General features: G+C 40.0%; 1 protein-coding gene across 1 annotated transcript in view; it reads left to right on the forward strand.

Annotated features, from left to right (window-relative positions):
* The window catches only part of LOC139324836 (vomeronasal type-2 receptor 26-like), a 38,941-nt gene extending 22,643 nt beyond the window's left edge, over window positions 1–16,298 (forward strand). The window contains exons 5-8 of the mRNA XM_070954588.1: window positions 5,667–5,900; window positions 6,559–6,850; window positions 14,975–15,101; window positions 15,400–16,298. Coding sequence (XP_070810689.1) covers window positions 5,667–5,900; window positions 6,559–6,850; window positions 14,975–15,101; window positions 15,400–16,298 — 1,552 coding nt within the window. The remainder of the gene's footprint in view (window positions 1–5,666; window positions 5,901–6,558; window positions 6,851–14,974; window positions 15,102–15,399) is intronic.
* Window positions 16,299–24,358: the final 8,060 nt, after the last annotated feature.

The raw sequence follows: 24,358 nt of genomic DNA on the forward strand, positions 1-24,358 counted from the left end.
TGTATTTGTATAATTTGGTTGTCAATATTTCCCCCATTCCCTGAGTTGGACAAGCACTCAGAGGTCCAAGAAATAATTCTACAGTGCAATGAGGGGTCACCTTTCTTCTTCTATTGTGTCTTGGGCTACATGGGTATATTGGCCATCGCCAGCTTTATTGTGGCTTTCCTTGCCCGTAAATTGCCTGACAGCTTTAATGAAGCCAAGTTCATCACCTTCAGCATGTTGGCCTTTTGTAGTGTGTGGATCTCCTTCTTTCCAGCCTATCTGAGCACAAAAGGAAAAGCCATGGTAGCTGTGGAGGTTTTCTCCATCTTCTCCTCCAGTGCTGCATTACTGGGATGCATATTCTTGCCAAAGTGTTACATCATTGTTTTGCGGCCTGACCTCAACCACAGGAAGCAACTGATAAAAAGGAATTAGAGCATCATGTAACATATAAAAGTCATTCATTCTGACAACAGAGTAGGGGTGAAATCCAGCAGATTCTGACAGGTTCTGGAGAACCGATAGCGGAAATTTTGAGTAGTTCAGAGAACCGGCAAATACCACCTCTGGCTAGCCCCAGAGTGGGATGGGAATGGAGATTTTGCAATATCCTTCCCCTACCATGCCCACCAATCCACACCCAGAAAGCCACACCCAGAGAACCGGTAGTAAAAAAAATTGGATTTCACCACTGCAACAGAGCATTGATGGAGGATTATCCTGACAACTAAGATTTATTATAGTTGCCAATTGCAAACGAAATGCTCATGCTGCTGCATTTGCAATCATTCTCCAAGATTCTTTAATTAAACATTTTCTGTCTTTCAACACCCCAAGATAGCAAGACACTGAGAATCACTGTTCTCGTGTTAGAAGATTAGAGATATTGAATAAAATCATGTCCAATGTTTGCAGTTTCCTTATTTATTTACGTAGAAAATTTATATAGCCGCCTACTTTCTCACAGTGACTCTAGTCATCTTACAAGCAATAAAAAACAATAAAGAAAATAATAAAAAACTGATATTCCCCTCTGGAAACAACACACAGTCAAATAAGCCATTTAATGGGCTCCAGCTCACTCGAGGTTCCCTCGGCCTAATGGCATAACCAGGGCCTTACGTAAGAGTGTCAAAGTGGGGGCCAGTCTCATTTTTGAAGGAATGGTATTCCATAGGCATGGAGCCATCACGTAGAAGGCCCTTCTTCTCTGTCCCACCAAATGACAAGGTTTATCGGAATTGGCATGGGACTCCTCCCACTGTCGTGAGAGGACAGTGGAGTCCAATTACCCACGCTTTTGTTGCTGCCTTTTGTCCTCAGGACCTTTAGACTTTATGGAACCCTGGCCAGACGCCATCTTCACCCTTTCCCATTTTGTGGATGTATTCAACCATTGAGCTTCTTGTGCTGCGAGACTCCCCCCTCTTGCAGGTCTGGCCCTCCACATTATCGAGGGCCTACCTCGATGACGGGCTTTGGAACCCAGAGAGGTGGCATGCCGCGAAGAGGGGGTTGAGGGTTTTTTTAAGTAAATTGGGTAAATTTTTAAGGGGTCCCGGGGGGGAGGGAAAAATTGGAACTAGGGTTGTGTGTTTGGGGGAAGACCCACCAAGGGGAGGGTCAGGCCTGGCCACTATGCGCGACGGAGGGGATGGGGGATCCGGAGGTAATGGGGGGGGTCGAGCTTGTCCAGATTGTGTTTCTATCATCGGTACTGTGAGTGGGAGGGGTAGATATGGCGGGAGCAGGGGGCCATATCATGTTAAGGGAGCGCGCACCCGCTGTCTTCGAGCGGTAGCATGCTCCGGCCCCCAAGGCTCCACTTGTTCTCCAGGTTGTACAGACCCTCAGGGCCCGGGCCTTCGACTGATGTTGTGCAATGCCAGGTCCGTAATAAATAAAGCCCCCCTCATTTGTGATCTGGTTCAGGAGGGGGGAGCAGACCTGGCGGGTATTACGGAGACCTGGTTGGGCCCGGAGGGAGGGGTCCCTCTGGTAGAAATGTGCCCACCAGGCTTCCTGGCATTCCATCAGCCGAGGTCACAGGGGAGGGGCGGGGGAGTAGCGGTTATTATTAGAGAAGGCCTTAGGCCGAGGGAGGCCGCTGTTCCTCAGACGGCCGGTTGTGAGACCCTCCTTGTGAAGTGGGGTCATGGGGTCCAGAGGGTTTGCTGATCACGTACCTGGCTCCCTGCCACGTGGCAGTAGCCCTGCCCGAGCTACTCAACGTTATTGCCGCGGTGGCGGTTGATACCTCCAGACTTATGGTCATGGGGGATTTCAACCTGCCGTCCGTGGGTGAGACGTCTGAGGTGGCTCGGGAGTTCATGGCTTCCATGACGGCTATGGATCTGACCCAGCTAATTCATGGCCCTACGCACATGGGGGGAAACACACTGGACTTGATTTTTGTCTCTGGACAGTGGCTGAGTGATCTTGAGATAGGGGACATAGTCATCGAGCCCTTGTCATGGTCGGATCACTCTCTCCTTCGCCTTGACCTTCGAACCGCTGCACCCCGCCACAGGGAGGCGGAACCGATGAGATGGTACCGCCCCAGGCGCCTGATGGAACCTGATAGGTTCCAGATGGAGCTTGGGCCAATTCCTGAGGTTCTGTCTCACGCCTCGACTGGAGACCTAGTGGCCGCCTGGGATAGGGCGGCCGCTGGAGCTCTGGACCGAGTCGTGCCTTTGCGGCCTCTGACCCGGTGCCGATCTCACCTGGCTCCTTGGTTTACTGAGGAGCTGAGGGAGATGAAGCGCCAGAAAAGATGCCTAGAGAGTAGTTGGAGGGCCAGTCGTACTGAATCTGACCGGACACTGGTAAGATCTCATATTAAGAATTACCTAGTGGCAATAAAAGCAGCAAAATGCACTTATCTTGCTGCTCTTATTGCATCATCAGATAACTGCCCGGCCGCCCTGTTCAGGGTGACCCGCTCCCTGCTCCACCAGGAAGCGAGGGAGGACCCCTTGGAGGGAAGAGCAGAGGATTTTGTTCAGTATCTGTATGACAAAATCACTCAGATTCGGGAAGATCTGGACTCCGACTGGGTAGATCCAGTGGGGATGATGGAGGCAGGTCCTGAGAATGTTATCTGGGATGGGTTTGATTCTGTGACCCCTGAGGACGTGGACAGGATTCTGGGTAGACTGAATGCGACCACATGTTTGTTGGACCCGTGCCCCTCCTGGTTAGTGCTGGCTTCCCGGGAAGTGACGTGAGGCTGGCTCCAGGGGATTATAAATGCTTCATTGGGTGAGGGTGTCTTTCCCGCCGCCTTGAAAGAGGTGGTGGTGAGACCTCTCCTCAAGAAGCCTTCCCTGGACCCGGCAATATTGGCTAACGATCGTCCAGTCTCCAACCTTCGCTTTGTGGTGAAGGTTGTTGAGAGTGTGGTTTGGTCACATTGGTGGATGATCTCTGGAGGGCTCGGGACAGAGGCTGTTCCTCTATCCTGGTCCTATTAGATCTCTCAGCGGCTTTTGATACCATCGACTATGGTATCATGCTGCACCGGTTGGAAGAGTTGGGGGTGGGAGGCACCGTATTATGGTGGTTCTCCTCCTTTCTCTCCGACTGGTCACAGTCTGTGTTGACAGGGGGGCAGAGGTCAAACCCGAGGCCCCTTATATGTGGGGTGCCAAAAGGATCGGTCCTCTCGCCCCTTTTGTTCAACATTTATGTGAAGCCGCTGGGCGAGATCATCCGTGGTTTCGGGGTGGAGTACCATCAGTACGCTGATGACACCCAGCTGTACATCTCCACCCCAGACCACCCCAACAATGCCCTTGAAGTGATGACCCGGTGCCTGGAGGCCGTACGGATCTGGATGGGGAGAAACAGACTCAGGCTCAACCCATCCAAGACCGAGTGGCTGTGGTTTCCGACGTCCCGATATAGTCAGCTGGTGCCATCGCTGACTATTGGGGGCGAAGCACTGGCCCCCAACGGAAGGGGCTTGCAACTTGGGTGTCCTCCTGGATTCACGGCTGTCTTTAGAAGAGCACTTGACGGCCGTGACCTGGAAGATTTTTCATCAGGTCCGCCTGATCCGCCAGTTGCGTCCCTTTCTGGATCGGAACTCATTACGCATGGTCACTCATGCCCTCGTCACCTCCCGTTTGGACTATTGTAACGGTCTCTACATGGGGCTCCCCTTGAGGAGCACTCGGAGGCTCCAACTGGCGCAGAGTGCGGCTGCGCGGGCGGTGATGGGAGCGACGTGGCGCTCCCATGTAACGCCTCTCCTGCGCGAGCTGCACTGGCTCCCAGTGGTCTTCTGGGTTCGCTTCAAGGTTTTGGTTACCACCTTTAGAGCACTCCATGGCTTAGGACCTGGTTACCTATGGGATCGCCTACTACCACCATTAGCCTCCCACCGGCCAGTACGATCTCATAGAGAGGGGCTCCTCCGGGTGCCGTCAGTCAAACAATGTCGACTGGTGGCCCCTAGGGGGAGACCCTTCTCTGTGGGCGCTTACTATCTGGAATGAGCTCCCCCCGGAGATACGGAGGATCCCGGATCTGAGCACCTTCCATCGCGCTTTGAAGACCTTTTTATTCCACCAGGCGGGCCTGGCCTAATCTTTTTTCCCTCTTTTCTTTTTAAACATGCAAATTTTAATCTGTTTTTTAAATGATTGGGGTGTTTTAATTTGTCTGGGCCAAATTTGTATAATTCGATTTTATCCTGTTTTTAAATTTTGTATTTATGTATTTTACTGTTTGGCTGTCCACCGCCCTGAGTCCATCGGGAGTAGGTCGGTATACAAATCAAATAAAGATAAAGAAAGATAAAGATATCATATCATATCATACAATATCATATCATATCATATCATATCATATCATATCATATCATATCATATCATATCATATCCCATATCATATCTACCATACACTAAATTGGAGGAGGAAGGTATGTGAGCTACCTTCTCTGCCTTGAGTTATTTCTAAAAATAATACAACTCAGGACACAAATAAGTAAATAAATAACTAAAGATTTTCATTCCTCAACAGTCTTCGAATGAAAATGTGGATTAAACCTCCAAAGAAATGTTTGGCTTTTCCGTCAGACCTTAACATGTAAAAAACGTTTTCTCTTCTCTACTGAACAATTCTATTCGTTTTATATGGAAAATGGGAACTCTGCTCTACAGTGGTAAGGAATGAACATGACCTTCAACACTTAAGGCTATTTTCAATTGCCAATGTCTCTTCGATTAATTTTATTAGCATTTGTTCATTTAAACACAGTTGAACCATCAGTTGAACTCCTTATTCTCTCACAAAAACAAAATAATTGTCTCCTACAGGAATCGCCATATTTTTTTATTATTATTTTTTTAGCTAGGCCAAAACATCAAGGACTGTGCATCGAGGTATTTAAATTCAGCAATAATTATGGTATCAATCTGGTTATAAAGTAACTCTTGAACCCCAGGGAGTTTGGCACAAAGGGATAATTCTGGCTCCATCAGATTCATTGCTACAAGTTTCCTCCCTCCTTTCTTCTTTTCCAGAACATCTGTTCAATCCTAGTGATAGTCAGTATAGAAATTTGCACACAAATAGAAAATGATGGGATTTCTGATTAGGTGCATTGTCAGATATCAACCTTGGCTCAATCATTGAATGAACCACTGAAATACAAACTTCCGTATGGACAGGAGACACAAATATTTTCACTATGACAAACGCCTGAAGATGTTGTTCCTTCTGATGCTCTCGGTGCAGAAAGCAGTTACTCTGAGCTGCCCTGCCAGTGATGCTTTCCTGATTCCCCATGAGTGGTACCAGCCTGGTGACTTCATCGTGGGTGGGATGGTGTCTCAGATAATTCATACCTTTTTTGAAATTGAATTTAAAGAACATCCTTCTCTAATACCTTATGAGTTACCACTGTAAGGATTTTTTGTCTTTCCATTCATTTTCTGATTTTATTTATATGCTAATAGCTCTTTGAGAATAAATGCATGGTTTTTTATATCAATTTATTCTTGCTTCAAAGTTATCAGATTGTGGGAAAACAAATCATTTTCATTGTGTTAAAATCTTACTCATAAAATGTCTGAAACTATTCTGCAGGAATTCTTTTGAACAATATTTAGGGAGTATAATTATTTAGTCTATGCATTCACTCCTTTCATAACTTACATATATTAATAATCATTTTCTTTTCACTGTATTAAGTCTAACAAGAAGTCTTTTGGAGAACATTTAAGGAGTGTAAAATCATTAAAAGTATCTAGTCTGTGCAGTCACTCCTTGCATAACTTACATGTATTAAAAGAGTGATACTTGCTGGTTGTATGCGATTTTGTGCCAAACTGATAGAAATAAATGTGAGAGCTTGAAAAAAAAATCACAACATTGTTCTCTACTTATTTGTGGCAAATCATGGAAACACTCTACATAGTTGAAAACTATACAAATTATTGAGTGTTTCTACAAAGACTGTCATCTTCTCACTTACAAAAGAGACAGAAGTGGTTATTACTCATATATTAATGGTTTCACCATAAAAGAATTGTCAACATATTTTGTTTAAATTATTTGCAGTGTAATAACCAAATTCTACCAGCATGCCCTTACCTTGGCTTTTGCTGTGAAGGAAATCAATGAGGACTCCCAGATCTTACCTAACGTCACTCTCGGGTTTCACCTTTATGATAGTTACAACAACCCAAGGATGACCTATCGCACCACTCTGGACCTGCTTTTCAAATCCCAGGAATTTGTCCCAAACTACAAATGTGATAGCCAGAAGAATCTCATGGCCATCATTGGGGGACTAAGTCCTGATACATCATCCTCTGTGGCAGAAAGTGTACATGTCTACAAAATTCCACAGGTAGTTTGGGGTAGAGTGAGAGAGAAAGCCTTTTGTAATTAATAGTAGATACTAGTTGTTTGCCATACCTTTCTCCAGAAATTCAATTAAATACAGTATTATCACCCCTCATCTCTTTTCCCCACAACTCAATAGACTGGCTCAAGGTAATCCAATGAAATCAAAACCTTTTATGACAATCATAGAGGTGTTTTGACTTCCATGTAGCAATAGGTTACAACTCTTCTTACTTAATTACTTAACAAATCACCAAATTACAAATAGATAAGAGAGCCGAAACTTTTTTGTTAGGAATTTTCACAAAAACTTACCCCAAAGAAATAAATTACTTGTTAATACATATCTTAACGGCAGCGAGGATAACATATGCCAAAAATTGGAAACTGGAAAAAAACCCATTGGAAAATGAAATAATGGATAAAATTACACAATGTGATAAAATGGATAGGCTGACAACAGAGCTAAAGGAAAAAGAAGACACAGAATTTTATAAAGTTTGGAATAAATGGTATCAATGGCATACGGCTATTATGGAAGAAATATAACTAGAAGTCAGATACAATAGAAACACAAGAGTGTATACAAATATTTTCTTATGGGCAAATAAAACCACAGAGAGAAACCCAGAAAGCAAAGGTATAATCCAAATATATAATACACAGATTATTAAAGTAGAAGTCTTAGAGAGGAGAAGAGAGGAGAGGGAGAAAAGGCAAAAATAAATTATTAAATTAAGATTTAGGGAAATAAGTATAACTGTATTACTTGAAAGACCATTACGAAACAAACGCTTTAAATGATTGATTATTTATAATTGTTTATTGTATAATGTAGTTTGATGTTTTTGTTATATGTGTTATATGTGTTTTATATCTGTTTTAATAAAGTTGATAAATTTTAAAAAAAGAAAAAGAAAAAGAAAAGGCTGGCTAGCATGTAGAACACAGAACATAGAACATAGAATAATAGAGTGGGAAAGTTTCTTGGGGGTATTCTAATCCAACCCCCTCTTCGAGCAGGGGATCCTATACCATTTCATATAAATCACTGCCCAGTCTCTTTTTGATAGCCTCCAGTGATGGAGCACCCACAATGTCTGAAGGCAAGTTGCTCCATTGGTTAATTGTTTTCACAGTTAGGAAATTTCTCCTTAGTTCTAGGCTGCTTCTCTCCTTGATTAGTTTCCATCCATTGTCTTGTCTTCTGGTGCTTTGCAAAATAGTTTGACCACCTTGTCTTTGTAGGAGCCCCTCAAGTATTGGAACACTGTTAAAAGGATGAACATACTGGAACTCTGTATTAGGAAACTGAACACTCGACCTGCTTTTCAAATCCCGGGAATTTGTCCCAAACTACAAATGTGATAGCCAGAAGAATCTCATGGCCATCATTGGGGGGACTAAGTCCGGATACATCATCCTTTATGGCAGAGAGTATAAATGTCTACAATATTCCACAGGTAGTTTGGGGTGGAGTGAGAGAGAAAAGTCTTTTGTAAAGTCTTTCTCCAGGAATTCAATTAAATACACTATTATCACCCCTCATCTGTTTTTCCCACAACTCAATAGACTGGCTCAAGGTAATCCAATGAAATCAAAATCTTTTATTACAATCATAGAGGTGTTTTGACAGCCAACCAGCAATAGGCTGTAACTCTACATACTTAATTTTGCTTTGTGTATGATAAAAATAGTTTAGTGTAAAACTAAACTGTTTTTCTTAGCAATTGTTGACAGATTGGTGCTGTAGGGTTAGTTAGTATTTTGCCATGCTTTTCTGCAGGACTTCAATTTTGCTCTCTTTGCTCTCCCTTCTGCAATTGTTCATACAACTCAAAATGTTGGCTCAAAATAATCAGTCAAGAAAATCTAAATCTTTTATTACAATCATAGATTAGAAAATTTAAATTTCAATCATAGATTACACTCCAAAATTTATTTTATTTGAGAGGGTCACCTATGATTTGACCACTATCTGTGGTGGAATCTGGAGCTGTATCAAGAGGAGGATAGAAAAGGCCGGCTAGCACGTAGAAGACAGAACATAGAACATAGAACAATAGAGTGGGAAAGTTTCTTGGGGGTATTCTATTCCAACCCCCTCTTCGAGCAGGAGATCCTATACCATTTCATATAAATCACTGTCCAGTCTCTTTTTGAAAGCCTCCAGTGGTGGAGCACCCACAATGTCTGAAGGCAAGTTGCTCCATTGGTTAATTGTTTTCACAGTTAGGAAATTTCTCCTTAGTTCTAGGCTGCTTCTCTCCTTGATTAGTTTCCATCCATTGTTTCTTGTCTTGTCTTCTGGTGCTTTGCACAATAGTTTGACCACCTTGTCTTTGTAGGAGCCCCTCAAATATGGGAACACTGCTATCATATCTCATGGTTTTAGGGAAGATCGCCTTTCAGCCACTTCCTGCCCATTCCCAACTCAAAGCTAGGCAGCATTTTCACTGCTGTCCTCAATTCAGCTCCAGATTCCACCAAGCCACCTGATAATAGATCACAACTCTCTTTGGTATGTCTTGGTTGGGTCTGATAGTAATAACTGAATTTAAAACTCATCTGATTTTATTTATTTATTTATTAAATTTATATTTATATTCAATTTTCCTTGAAATTGTTGAAGGATTGGGCCTACGTGGTACTTTTGGAGATCTCTATAATAATTTCAGTAAATGAAGACATGATTAACCCAGAATCTCATGGGCATAGTCTTTCATCTATAAGTACTTTATTTTATCTGCTACAAATAATGGAAGAAGGTAATCTAGTAAATCCAGCTCTTCTTTGTAAAAGCCCCTCAAATGTTGCACTATTGCTGTCATGCTTCCCCTAGTCCTTCTTTTTATCACACTAGAAATACCCAATTCCTGTAACTGAACTCTTTTGGATATCTCTATAATAATTGTAGTAAAGGAAGACATGATTAATCCTTTCTATTCCTCCAGAATCCCATGGGCATAGTCTTTCATGTACAAGTATTTTACTTTATCTGCTACAAAAAAGGGAAGAAGGTAGTCCAATAAGTCTAGCTCTTAAAAATCTTTTCCTTAGGCTGAGAAAAGTTCACAAGCTCAGATATTTAGCAAGTTTCCAGATGTTCTAAAAGGATGAACATACTGGAACTTTGTGTGGTTGTAATCTAGTTATATTTCAGATGAGAAAATATTTCATCTTGGGGTTTTAGTTTCTTCTCTTTTTCATCAGAATTGTCATAATCTACACTGAATTGGACAAATGTTCAATATAGGGAGACCTTCATTAAATTTCTAACAAGCAGTCTTCACATTTGTCCCATGATTTTCATGAAGAACGAATTTCTCTTTTTTGTATCTTTAGTTGACTTATGGTTCCTTTGCCCAAGAAGACTTTCAAATTACTGAGTTATTTCCACTTTATTGCATGGTCCCAAAAGAGGAGCATCAGTACACTGGACTTATTCACCTTCTTCTCCATTTTGGATGGACGTGGATTGGACTCTTTGCTTCCGAAAATAAAGAAGAATGTTTTTTGCAGAAACTGAAGCCATTGCTTTCTCAGAACGCAGTCTGTTTAGCTTTCACACAAAAAATTCCACAACATATCCACTTGGAAGATTTGTCCCAATTGTTAGATTCAATCTCAATTATTTCTAATAAATTGATAGATCCAAAAGCAAATGCTTTTCTGGTCTATGGAGAAACATTGACAATAGTGTGGCTCAGAAGTGTCATGTTTCTACGTGATCCTGAAAATAAAGAGTGTGCATTATGTAAGAAGGTTTGGATCCTGATGAATCCAATTGATTTCATTCTGCTGGGAACTCAAAGGAGTTGGGCTCTCCAGATGTTCCATGGGGCTCTTTCCTTTACTGTGCATACAAGAGACATTCAAGGCTTCAAAGAATTTCTTCAAGTCATCAAACCTTCAACCCACAAAGATGCATTTCTTCAAGAGGTTTGGGAGCAATTGTTCAATTGTTCATTTTCAAATACAGAATTATCTTCAATGATGAATGAAACTTGTAGTGGAGAAGAGAATTTGGAGAATCTACCTGGTGCTCTGTTTGAATTTCAGATGACTGGCCAAACCTACAGTATCTACAATGCTGTTTATGCAGTGGCACATTCTTTGCATAAGGCAGTGAGATCAAAATCCCAACCAAGAGAGATTCAAAGGGTTGAATTTCCAAATCTGCTGCCTTGGCAGGTAATCTTTCCACACCTATCATGTATTGCAATGATTATCGACAATCATCCACAATCTAATATAGCTCATTACCATGGTCTATGGCTATGGCTACAACTCAATAGAGAAACTGAGGAAACAAAGCTATTCGTTTTATAAAATAAGAGGATGAACATAAACTGTGTCCTTAATAATTTCAGTATAGTTAATGGGATTTACTGTATGCATCAATTTTCATTGTATAAATAACTTTTCACCTTCACATAGAATTGGCCAGTCTTGTGAATATATCTAATCTGATTCCAAGAAGAATTCAATTGCATTGTCTGAAGGCAGTCTTTCTTCTTTTTGTGCCACCCCGCCCCCGTGAATATTTTCATGTCATGTAGACGTATCATTTTTCTTATTAGATTGTGAATAATAATTCTCACCAGAGCCATGGTGGCACAGTGGTTAGAAAGCAGTACTGCAGCTAATTGTGCTGACTCCTGGTTGCTAGCATTTCAGCAGTTTGATTCCCACGGGCTCAAGTTTGATTCAACCCTCCATCCTTCTGAAGTTGGTAAAATGAGGAGTCAGCAATATGTTGACTATGTAAATTGCTTAGAGAGGGTTGTGAAGAAGGCACAGAAGAGGCTGTACTTCCTGAGAATGCTCAGGAAGAGAAATCTATCTCAGCATCTACTTCTGTCCTACTATCACAGCACCATGAGAGTATCCTGACATATGGCATTCTTGCATGGTATGGGAGCAGCTCTGTAGCAGACAAAAAAGCTCTACAGGGAATCATTAAAACTGCCCAGAATATCATCGGACTCCAGCTACCAGCCCTGGATGACATCTTCAAATCTCGCTGTTGGAGAAAGTTGCAAAACATTCTCAGAGATTCTTCCCATCCTGCTTACAATCTTTTGGGACTGTTGCCTTCTGTCAGAAGATACAGAACAATTAAAACTTGGACCACACATTTTCTGAATAGTTTTTATCCCACAGCTATAATTGCACTCAACAATGAACTAAAGGGCCACCATCAGTGAGCTGTTGGACAGTATTACTTCATCTGTTGTGTGGATGTTTGGGTAGTTTAGGGGTTGGGAATTGTGGTGGGTGGGAGTGTGTTTGGAGATTGTTACGTGTGTTGGACATGGTCTTTGGGTGTTACGTGAATTTCGTTGTATGGGTATACTGTGTATACATGTACAATGGCAATAAAGTTATTTATTTATTATTGTAAAGCACAGGGAAGTGGTATAAGTGTCCTAAAAGTGCCTTTTCAAGAGGCAACTGGACTTTCTGGATTTTCTTTGAAGATGTTTCACTTCTCATCCAAGAAACTTCTTCAGCTCTGATTGAATGGTGGGGAATGGAAGGATTTATACTCCTTGCAGACAAGTGGTCATTTGCATTCTTTTAGCTAGTCGTTAAGGTCACCTGGAGGTTTATCTGAGTCATCAGGATTACTGTGTGGTACAAATGGGTGTACTTTCTTCTTGGAACTTTTGTAAGGACTCTGTTGTAGATGGGAGATAGATGATGTTGTATCCGTCCTTTTCCCCCTGGAAGTAACATTAAAGTAATACTAGAACAGACCTGTGTCTTTCTCTGAAATATAGATTATCTATATTCTACGTGTACTTATTTGATATTTGTTAGAGCAATGTGAAAAATGAGTAAGTAAAAGTTTAATATATTGGCCACTTCTTCATTATTATCCTTCCATCTCTCTCTCTCTCTCTCTCTCCCTCCCTCCCTCCCTCCCTCCCTCTCTCTCTATATATATATATCTTCCATTCTCTTTCAAATAGCTCCATTCATTTCTTCAAGGCATTTCTTTTAACAATTCAGCTGGGGAAAAAGTGTTCCTGAATGAGAAAGGGGAAACAACAGGTGGTTTCGACATCACCAACTTGATCACTTTTCCAAACGGATCCTTTCAGAGAGTTAGAGTTGGAAAGATGGGTCCTCATATTCCCAATACGAAGGAATTAATCATTGATGAAAAACTGATTGTGTGGCACCCAGCTTTTAACCAGGTGTGGACTCAGTATTATTTGATACTATTTTACTATTTGTATTAAGATATAAACCTTTATTATGAAATTATTCAATATTTCAATGTATCATTCTAATGCCAATTACAACATTGTTTAAGCATGCATAATAATAATACTCTCTTTCAACCTCTAATCTTGCCATTTAAGTCTTTAATTTATTCTATTTAATCAGGCCAATCTTACTAATTCTAGTATAGTACACATATTGTATTAAAATTTAATCCCCCTACTCCATCCTGACAACAATCACCATATTATTTATACATACATATTAAATCCATCTTTCAACCTCTAATCTTCTGCCCATTCATTCATTTTATATCACATGTATCTTTATTTCTACTTCTACTTCTATTATAAGAAGTATCAGAAGAAAAAGAGCCTTGGTGGAGCAGCGGACTAAAGTGCTGTTAAAGTAGCACTTAGCTGCCAGCTGCCTGCATTTACTGCGAGTTCAAATGTCACCAGGTTCAAGGTTGACTCAACCTTCCATCCTTCCAAGGTAGGTAAAATGAAGAGCCGGATTGTGGGGGCAATAAACTACTTTGTATAAAAAAGAACACCGCTTAGGGAGGGCCAAAAGCCCTACTAAGCAGGTATATACAAAAGTATGAAGGTGATTGCTTAACGCATTGTAAGCCGCCCTGAGTCTCTGGAGAAGGGCGGCATATAAATCAAACCAATCAATCAATAAATAAATAACTTTTAATCAGGCCCCCATCATATTAAAGAAAGAAGGGGGGAACAAGGAAACCCCTTTCCTTTCTATCCATCTCTTGCCCATTTTAATATTTCAATTCTTATTTGTTTTTTGACATACCTCCCATACTCCTCTCTTGGATCTTTGTCTCTATCTACCTCTGCATTTTTAATGTTTTGACTTTTTCTGTTTACTCTTTCTATATTCCTCCATCTCTATTCTCTTATGCTGCCAAGCCTCCAGGGTATTTGCCCAAACTCCTATCTCTTTTTCAATGGTGTCTTCCCATTCCATTTTGAAATCTCTTAAAATACTTTTCCCCTGATTTGTTTCATTCATCATTATAGTCTTTATTATCTTCTCTTCTTGTTTTGCTTGTTGATTTATCTGTCCTGTCTTTTCCTCCATTCTTTCAATTCTCTCCCCCCTCTCCTGGGCATCTTGGCCTTTATTCATTGTACCTTGTAGAATCTTTTCTATTTTCCCATCTATGCTTTGAATTAAATTGTTTATCTCCCTGAAGTTTTTTGTCATAGAGTCCTTAATGCTTGTCTTATTTTAATAAGGTCCACTTTTACTCAATAGTTCAACAACCATATATTCAGGACTAATGTTGCTCTTCAAAGAATACTTTAGTCACAGTTCTTTTATATCCCAGGGTTATTCATTCAGACGTTCAGGTAGTCCAGGGAACTCTCCAAATATCTCTTATGTCCCCTCGATAAGTTTAATCATATATCTTAACATTCAAAAATTGCTTTACTTAGGTATCTTCCTTGTTCTCACCATTGCACCGCCCATAGTCATAAGGTAGATAAGTATAGAACAGTAAATATCACCACAGTTTTCCAAATAAATGTTGTTTATTTTTCCAATTGAAAATTTTCCCAGGGTTGTAGAATATGGTATGTTTTCCTTTGTCAGTAGATGGCGCTCTCAACAGGAGAGATTGCAACTCTCTGCGACCTGCAGGGTGCCCCTCTTTTCTTCACCACCCCTCCAGGGTGTCTTTCGTTCCTTTCGGACCCCTTTAATGTAGAGAAATAGGTGTGGGAGCTCAGAGACCCACTTCTCATGTCCGATATCGCTGTGATATCAGCCAGAAGTCAGGAATTCAAATATTCTTCTCGCTACCATGAATGAGAACGTTATAAACTGCTTAAAAAATTCCCTTTACAAAATCATTTATATTTATCACCAGGTTATTCCCTTTTCTCAATGTAATGACCCTTGCTACCCTGGATACTGGAAGAAAGGATTGGAAGGAAAGCAATTCTGTTGCTACAACTGTGTTCCTTGCCCAGAAGGGAAGATTTCAAATGAAAAGGGTAGGTTAGACATTCCAGCAAATTTTCATTGAATAGACTTAAGGAAACTATAATACACTACTTTAGTGTAAACAAATATTCACAAGTATAGAAATATTCATTTCTATACTTGTGAATCACAATCTTTTGTTCTGAATATAAAGTTTTCCCATAAGAGCTAAACTCTTATAGCCCCACTCAGATTTCTTCTTTGTGCTTTTTGAAAAACAGAAAAAGTCAAAATGTTCTAAATTTTAAGAAATTTAAAATGTTTCTAAAATATGAAATGTATAAACACTTGCCTTGCCTTTTCTTTCAGATATGGATGACTGTTTTGAATGTTCAGAAGATCATTATCCAAATAAAGAAAAGAAAGGCTGTATCTTGAAATTGCTGGTCTTTCTAACTTTGAAAGAAACTTTAGGAATTGGTTTATCCATAGCAATTCTTTGTTTCTTCTTCTTGACTTCTTGGGTACTTGGAACTTTTATTATGCACAGGGATACTCCCATTGTCAAAGCCAACAATCGGTCCCTCACCTACACCATCCTTGTCTCTCTTTTGTTCTGTTTCCTCTCCTCTTTATTCTTTCTCAGACAACCTGACAAGGTGACCTGCCTTCTCCGACAACCAACTTTTGGCATCACATTCTCAGTGGCCATTTCTAGTGTGCTGGCCAAAACCATCACTGTGGTTGTGGCTTTCATGGCCACTAAACCTGGATCACAGATGAGGAAGTGGGTGGGGAAAAGATTGGCTTTTTCTGTTGTTCTTTCCTGTTCTATTGTCCAAGTATGTATTTGTGTTCTTTGGTTGTCAACATCACCTCCATTCCCTGAGTTGGATATGCACTCAGAGCTCCAGGAAAGGATTTTACAGTGCAATGAGGGATCAGCTTTCTTTTTCTACTGTGTCTTGGGCTACATGGGTATCTTGGCCATCACCAGCTTTATTGTGGCTTTTCTTGCCCGTAAATTACCTGACAGCTTTAATGAAGCCAAATTCATCACCTTCAGCATGTTGGCCTTCTGCAGTGTGTGGATCTCCTTCTTTCCAGCCTATCTGAGCACAAAAGGAAAAGCCATGGTAGCTGTGGAGGTCTTCTCCATCTTGTCCTCCAGCGCTGCATTACTGGGATGCATATTCTTGCCAAAGTGCTACATCATTGTTTTAAGACCTGACCTCAACCACAGGGTGCATCTGATAAAGAGGAATTAGCACATCATGTAATATTTCTGCCTTTGAGAAATTGCTCACAAGAAAAAAGACAGAAGGATGTTTGCTATCCATAGGAGACATATAGAAGTCCTTAATTGTGACAACAGAGGATTGATGGAGGAGTATCCCAATCACTAAGATTTATTATAGTTGCCAATTTGAAAAGAAATGTTCATGCTGCTGCATTTGCAATCATTCTCCAATATTCTTTAATTAAACAACTTCTGTCTTTCAACACCCCAAGATAGCAAGACATTGAGAATCCAGTTCTTGTGTTAGAAGATTAGAGATACTGAATCAAATCATGTCCAATATTTGCAGTTTCCTTATTTATTTATGTAGAAAATTTATACCGCCTAGTTGCTCACAGTGAATCTAGGCAAATTATCGTCAATAAAACGCAACATAGAAGATAATAAAGAACTATATCCCCCTCTGGCGACAACACACAGTCAAATAATTCTGTAGGTAGTCTCAGTCATCCATGTCATGGTTGTCCCAAAGGTGTTTTTTCATGAGGCAACTCGAGTTTCTTTCTTTCTTCCTTTTTTCTTTTGAAAACGTCTTCAAGAAAGTCCAGTTGCCTCCTGAAAAAGCACCTTTGGGGCAGTGGTGAAATCTGAACTGGTTCACTACCAGTTCGCTGGCTGCGCATGAGCATTGTGCACCAAAGGTGTGCTGTGCGCGTGAATGCTCAGTGCTCACCACGCACCAAATGTGAGGGGTGTGTGTGTGTGTGTGTGTGTGCGTGCACAGTGCATGCCAAAAGGAGGCATGGGGTAAGTAGAAGAGTGCGCAGGGAGTTGTGATCAGCTGTGGTGAATGATCTTCAGAGCCTTTTTTTCTTTACTTTTACTTTTTATTCGGCCGAATAGGTTGTAAAAAAATGCTTTTAAAAGTTTTTTAAAAAACGTCTCTGACGATCACGTACCACAGGTTTTATCATCGGAGCCTTTTTTTTTTAAATTTTCTAAAGCATTTTTAGTACCGATTCTAGAGAACTGGTAGTAAAAAAATACTAGAAAAGTAAAAAAAAAAAAAAACTTCCAATGATCGCGCATCGCTCATATGATCTTTGGAACTTTTCTTTTTTTTTTACATTTTTTACTACCGGTTCGGGCGAACCGGACTGAACCGGGAACATTTCACCCCTGCTTTGGGGCAACCATGACCTGGATGACTGAGAATCTCTACAAACTTTTAGCAATTTGGGATGAACACCGTTTGGCATGTGTGAGAATAGAAATGGATTTCCAGAGGGAAAAAGATGCAGACTAGATGAACCAGGAGCACTACTCTGTCACATAAAATGTCTAACCTATATATGTACCCACTACTCCATGGTCCATCAAGGGTTAACTCTACTACACAACCCATCACTCCCACAATCCCACCTTACCTTGACTCCTCCCCCAGGGTAAAAAAGGACCATCCACATGGGCACCAGGCAGTTCCAGATATATACCTGAGGAGAAAGGACATACGGTAGGTCAGTTACTATTGCATACCTGAACCTGTGATATATTTTAAACTGCAAATAAATAAACTGCAACAATTACTACTTTGTATCGAGAGTTATTGGGTGAGATCCTCCCTTTCTAACATACTCAGGTGACCCTGAGGACACAGATAAACCTCCAAGTGCTTTAACGAACCTCTAAAAGGATGCAAATGACCAACTGTCTGCAAGGAATATAAATCCTTCTATTCCCCACTATCCTGTCAAAGCTGAAGAAGCTTTTTAAATGAGAAGCAAAACATCTTAAAACACACACACACACACACACACACACACACACACACACACACACACACACAAGAAACTCCAGTTGCCTCCTGAAAAACCATCTTTGGCACAGACAAATAAGCCACTTGATGGGCTCCATCCCATTCTGGGTTCCCTAGGCCAGCTGGCAAAACCAAGCCTTCAGGGCTTTACAGAAGAGTGTCAAAGTGGGGGGACAGTCTAATGTCTGAATGGACGATGTTCCAGAGGGTGGAAGCCACCATGGAGAAGGTCCTTCTTCTGTGTCCCACCAAAGGTATCTCCTTAGGGAATGGGACCATGCCTTTTTTATGGTTTTTCTTTTTCTATTCATAAATGGCTTCATAAATGTAGTAAAAAGGGAATTACATTTTATGAATATGTACTCAACACAGTATCAGGGGGATATCCTTTTTGGATAGGTGTGGGATCATTGAAATGTGAATGTTATCGAGTTTCTACTGTATGTTGTTGTTGTTTTAATCATGCTCACTCTCTGTTCATCTACCTATTTCCACTGTAACCTATTCTTTTAATAATACAAAAAGAATTAGTGAAGGGAAATTCCTTCCATCTTATCCTTTACTAGTAGCATGTGCTGCCCAATAAGCATCATAAAGAGTTACTTGACTTGATTTGATCTTTTCCTGCTTTAGCTTTATAACTTTTGATCTTTTAAATACTTGTTACAGAATGATTTTAACTAATGATGATCTCACGTGTCCTGGATTTTTGCACACTGTCAAGGCAGAAACTCAGAGCCCCAGGAAGAAACTAAGGGGCCAACTTTTAAAAATGCAGATTTGGTAATCCATTCAAGTCAGGATATTCTGAACAAAGGTAGCATTAGCTCTCAGACAGAATAGGAATTGCCCAATGAGCCCCTTCATTGCATCAACAACCCTACATGTAGCCATGATCCCTACCACAGCCAATAGAATACATGCTCTTGCACAGGAACAGGAAGCTCAAGTTCAAATCCCAGAGAGGGTAATAAATAACTCCCATTCTCAACTCCATGGGGTCAGCTGCCCAGGACATCAAACCCATGTGGCCTGTACATCAATAAACCATCTTTCCAATCAGCCTCCATGTTTCCAGTGTCTTTTTCCCCACTTGGAACTGCACCCAGTTGGACAATTCTTCCAACAGTATTAATGTTATTATCGTTTCATGCTTCAACATTCTTTGACTGAAAATTTGGACAAAACCTCCAGAGAAATTATTGGCTTATTTGTCTGACCTTAAGACGTCTGACAAATTTCCTCTTCTCTACTAAACAAATATATTCGTTTTCTATGGAAAATGGAAATCCTGTTCCATTGTAAGGAATGAACATGAATTTCAACACTTGAGGCTGTTTTTAATTGCCAATGTCCCATAGATTACTTTTATTACCATTTGCTCATTTGAAAAAAAAAATTGAACCATCACTGGAACCACTTATTGCCTCACCAAAAACAAAATAATTATCTCCTGCAGGAATCGCAGTATTTTTTTTTTTAGCTAGGCCAAAACATCAAGGACTGTGCATCGAGGTATTTAAATTCAGCAACAATTAAGGTATCACTCTGGTTATAAAGTAACTCTTGAACCCCAGGGAGTTTGGCACAAAAGGATAATAATGGCTCTGTCATATTCATTGCTACAGGTTTCCTCCCTCCTTTCTTCTTTTCCAGAACATCTGTTCAATCCCAGTGATAGGTAGTATAAAATTTGCACACACAAGGAACTTCAAATAGAAATTGATGGGATTTCTGATTAGGTGCATTGTCAGATATCAACCTTGGCTCAGTCATTGAATGAACCACTGAAATACAAATTTCCTTATTGACAGGAGACAGAAATATTTTCACTATGATAAATGTCTGAAGATGTTGTTTCTTCTGATGCTCTTGGTGCAGAAAGCAGTTACTTTGAGCTGCCCTGTGACTGATGCTTTCCCAATTCCCCATGAGTGGTACCAGCCTGGTGACTTCATCGTGGGTGGGATGGTGTCTCAGATAATTCACAACTTTTTTGGAATTGAATTTAAAAATCAGCCACCTCTAAAACGTTATGATTTACCACTGTAAGGATTTCTTTTTCTTTCCATTCACTTTCTAAACTTAGCCAGACTCCCAAAACAGCTTACATTTACTAATAGCTCTTTGAGAATTAATGCATGTTTTTTTTAAATATTAACTTACTCTTGCTTCCTTGTCTTTCGAAATTATCTGATTCTGGGAAAACAAATCATTTTCATTGTATTAAAATCTTAATCATGAAATGTCTGAAACTATTCTGCAGGAATTCTTTTGGAAAACATTTAGGGAGTATCATTATCTAGTCTATGCAGTCACTCCTTGCATAACTTACATAGATTAAAAGAGTGATACTTGCTAGCTAAATTCTATTTTGCACCAAACTAATAGAAATACATGTCATAGCTTGAAAAAAATAATCACAACTTTGTTCTATACATATTTGTTGCAAATCATGGAAATACTATATGTGGTTGAAAACTACACAAATTTTTGAGTGTTTTACAAAGATTCTCATCTTCTCACTGACAACCTAGACAGAAATGGTTGTTACTCATATATCAATGCTTTCACCATAAAAGAATTGTCAACTTATTTTGGTCAATGGGGATGTTTAAACTATTTGCAGTGTAATAACCAAATTCTACCAGCATGCCCTCGCCTTGGCCTTTGCAGTGAAGGAGATCAATGAGGATTCCCAGATCTTACCTAACATCACTCTCGGGTTCCACATCTGTGACAGTTACTACAACCCAAGGATGACCTATCGCACCACCCTGGACCTGCTTTTCAAATCACAGCAATTTCTCCCTAACTACAAATGCGATAGCCAGAAGAATCTCATGGCCATCATTGGGGGACTAAGTCCTGATACATCATCCTTTATGGCAGAAAATGTACATGTCTACAAAATTCCACAGGTACTTTGGGGTGTAGTAAGAGAGAAAAGTCTTTTGTAATTGATAGTAGATACTAGTTGCTTGCCATACGTTTCTGCAGAAATTCAATTAAATACACTTTTTATCACCCCTCATCTGTTTTTCCCACAATTCAATAGATTGGCTCCAGGTAATCCAATTAAATCAAAATCTTTCATTACAATCATGCATATGTTTTGACTTCCATGCAGCAATAGGTTACAACTCTTCTTAGTACAATTTGCTTGGTGTAGGATAAAGGTAGTTTAGTGTAAAATTCAGCTGTTTTTCTTAGGAATTGTTGACAAATTGGTGCTATAGGGTCAGTTAGTATTTTGCCATGCCTTTCTGCAGGAGTTCAATTTTGCTCTCTTTGCTCTCCCTTCTGTAATTGTTCCCACAACTCAAAATGTTGGCTCAAAATAATCAGTCAAGAGAATCTATATCTTTTATTACAATGATAGATTAGAAAATTTAAATTTAAATCGTAAATTACGGTACAAAGTGTATCTTAATTGAGAGAATAACCTAATGGTTTCACCCCTATCTGTGGTGAAATCTGGAGCTGTGTCAAGAGGAGCATAGAAAAGGCCGGCTAACACATAGAACACAGAACATAGAACATAGAATAATAGAGTGGGAAGTTTTCTTAGGGGTATTCTAGTCCAACCCCCTCTTTGAACAGGAGACTCTATACCATTTCTGATAAATCACTGTCCAGTCTATTTTTGAAAGCCTCCACTGATGGAGCACCCACAACATCTGAAGGTAAGTTCTTCCATTGGTTTATGGTTTTCACAGTTAGGACATTTCTCCTTAGTTCTAGGTTGCTTCTTTCTTTGGTTAGTTTCCATCCAGTGTTTCTCATGTTGCCTTCTAATGCTTTGGAAAATAGTTTGACCCCCATCGTGTTTGTAGGAGACCCTCAAATATTGGAACACTGCTAATATGTCTCAAGGTTTTAGGGAGGATTGCCTTTCAGCCACTTCCTGAAATCAAAGCTATCAGCATTTTCACTGATGCCCTCAATTCAGCTCCAGAGTCCATCAAGCTACCTGAGAAGAGGTGACAACTCCCCTTGGTATATTTTGGTTGGGTCTGATAGTAATAATTGAATTTAAAACTCAACTGATTTGCATGGAAATGGTTGAAGAATTGAGGCTATGCGGTACATTTGGAGATCTCCATAATAATTGTAGTAAATGAAGAGCTGATTAACTTTTCTATTCCTCTGGAAACTCATGGGCATAGTCTTCCATGTATAAGTATTTTTTTATCTGTTACAAATAAGGGAAGAAAGTAGTCCAGTAAGTCTCGTTCTTAAAAATCCTTTCCTTAGGCTGAGAAAAGCTCACAAGCTCAGATATTTAGCAGGTTTCCAGATGTTCTAAACATACTGGAACTCTGTATGAGGAAACAGTATGGTTGTAATCTAGTTTAATTATAGATGAGAAAATATTTTAGCAAGGAATTTTAGTTGCTTCTCTTTTTCATCACGATTGTCATAATCTACATAGAATTGGACTAATGTTCATTATTAAGTTTCTAACAAGGACTCTTCATATTTTCCCCATGATATTCATGAATAACGGTATTTCTCTTTTTCCTTTCTTTAGTTGACTTATGGTTCCTTTGCCCAAGAAGACTTTCAGATTACTGAGTTATTTCCACCTTATTGCATGGTCCCAAAAGAGGAGGATCAGTACCCTGGAGTTATACAACTTCTTCTCCATTTTGGATGGACGTGGATTGGAGTCTTTGCTTTTGAAAATAAGGAAGAACGTTTTTTTCAGAAACTGCAGTCATTGCTTTCACCGAAGGGGGTCTGTTTAGCTTTCACACAAAAAATTCCACAATATCTCAACTTGGAAGAGATGCCTGAATTGTTAGATTCAATCTCAATAATTTCTGAGAAACTGAAAGATCAAAAAGTAAATGTTTTTCTACTCCATGGAGAATCCATCACAATAGTGTGGCTCAGAACTATCATGTTTCTACGTGATCCTGATAATAAAGAGAGTGCATCATTTAGGAAGGTTTGGATCCTGATGAATCCAATTGATTTCATTCTGATGGGAGGTCAAAGGAGTTGGGATCTCCATATTTATACTATACAGTCCAGTAAGTCTAGCTCTTAAGAATCCTTTCCTTAGGCCGAGAAGAGTTCACAAGCTCAGATAGTCAGCAAGTTTCCAAATATTCTAAAAGGATGAACATACTGGAACTCTGTATTAGGAAACTGAGTGTGGCTGTAATCTAGTTACATTTCAGATGAGAAAATATTTCATCATGGGGTTTTAGTTGCTTCTCTTTTTCATCAGAATTGTCATAATCTGCACAGAATTGGACAAATGTTCAATGTAGGGAGACCTTCATTAAATTTTAACAAGCAGTCTTCACATTTGTTCCATGATTTTCATGAATAACGAATTTCTCTTTTTTGTTTCTTTAGTTGACTTATGGTTCCTTTGCCCAAGAAGACTTTCAGATTACTGAGTTATTTCCACTTTATTGCATGGTCCCAAAAGAGGAGCATCAGTACGCTGGACGTATTCAACTTCTTCTCCATTTTGGATGGACATGGATTGGACTCTTTGCTTCTGAAAATAAGGAAGAATATTTTTTGCAGAAACTACAGTCATTGCTTTCACAGAATGGGGTCTGTTTAGCTTTCACAGAAAAAATTCCACAACATATCCACTTGGAAGATTTGTCCCAATTGTCTAGTTCGGTCTCAATTATTGATGAGAAACTGTTAGATCAGAAAGCAAATACGTTTCTTGTCTATGGAGAAACATTCACAATAGCATGGCTCAGAACTGCCATGTTTCTACGTGATCCTGAAAATAAAGAGCGTGCATTATGTAAAAAGGTTTGGATCCTGATGAATCCAATTGATTTCATTCTGATGGGAGGTCAAAGGAGTTGGGATCTCCAGATGTTCCATGGGGCTCTTTCCTTTACTTTGCATTCAAGAGACATTCAAGGCTTTAAAGAATTTCTTCAAGTCATCAAACCTTCAACCCACAAAGATGCATTTCTTCAAGATGTTTGGGAGCAATTGTTCGATTGTTCATTTTCAAATACAGAATTATCTTCAACAATCAATGAAACTTGTAGTGGGGAAGAGAATTTGGGGGATCTGCCTGCACCTCTGTTTGAGTTTCAGATGACTGGCCAAAGCTACAGTATCTACAATGCTATTTATGCAGTGGCACATTCTTTGCATGAGGCAGTGAGATCAAAATCCCAACCAAGAAAGATTCAAAGGGTTGAATTTCCAAATCTGCTGCCTTGGCAGGTAATCTTTCCATGCCACACCTATCTTGTATTTCAATGATTATCCACAATCTT

This window comes from Pituophis catenifer, unplaced genomic scaffold, assembly GCF_029215685.1.
Source record: "Pituophis catenifer annectens isolate HBS135680 unplaced genomic scaffold, rPitCat1.0.hap2 SCAF_15, whole genome shotgun sequence".
Taxonomy (NCBI): Eukaryota; Metazoa; Chordata; class Lepidosauria; order Squamata; family Colubridae; genus Pituophis; species Pituophis catenifer.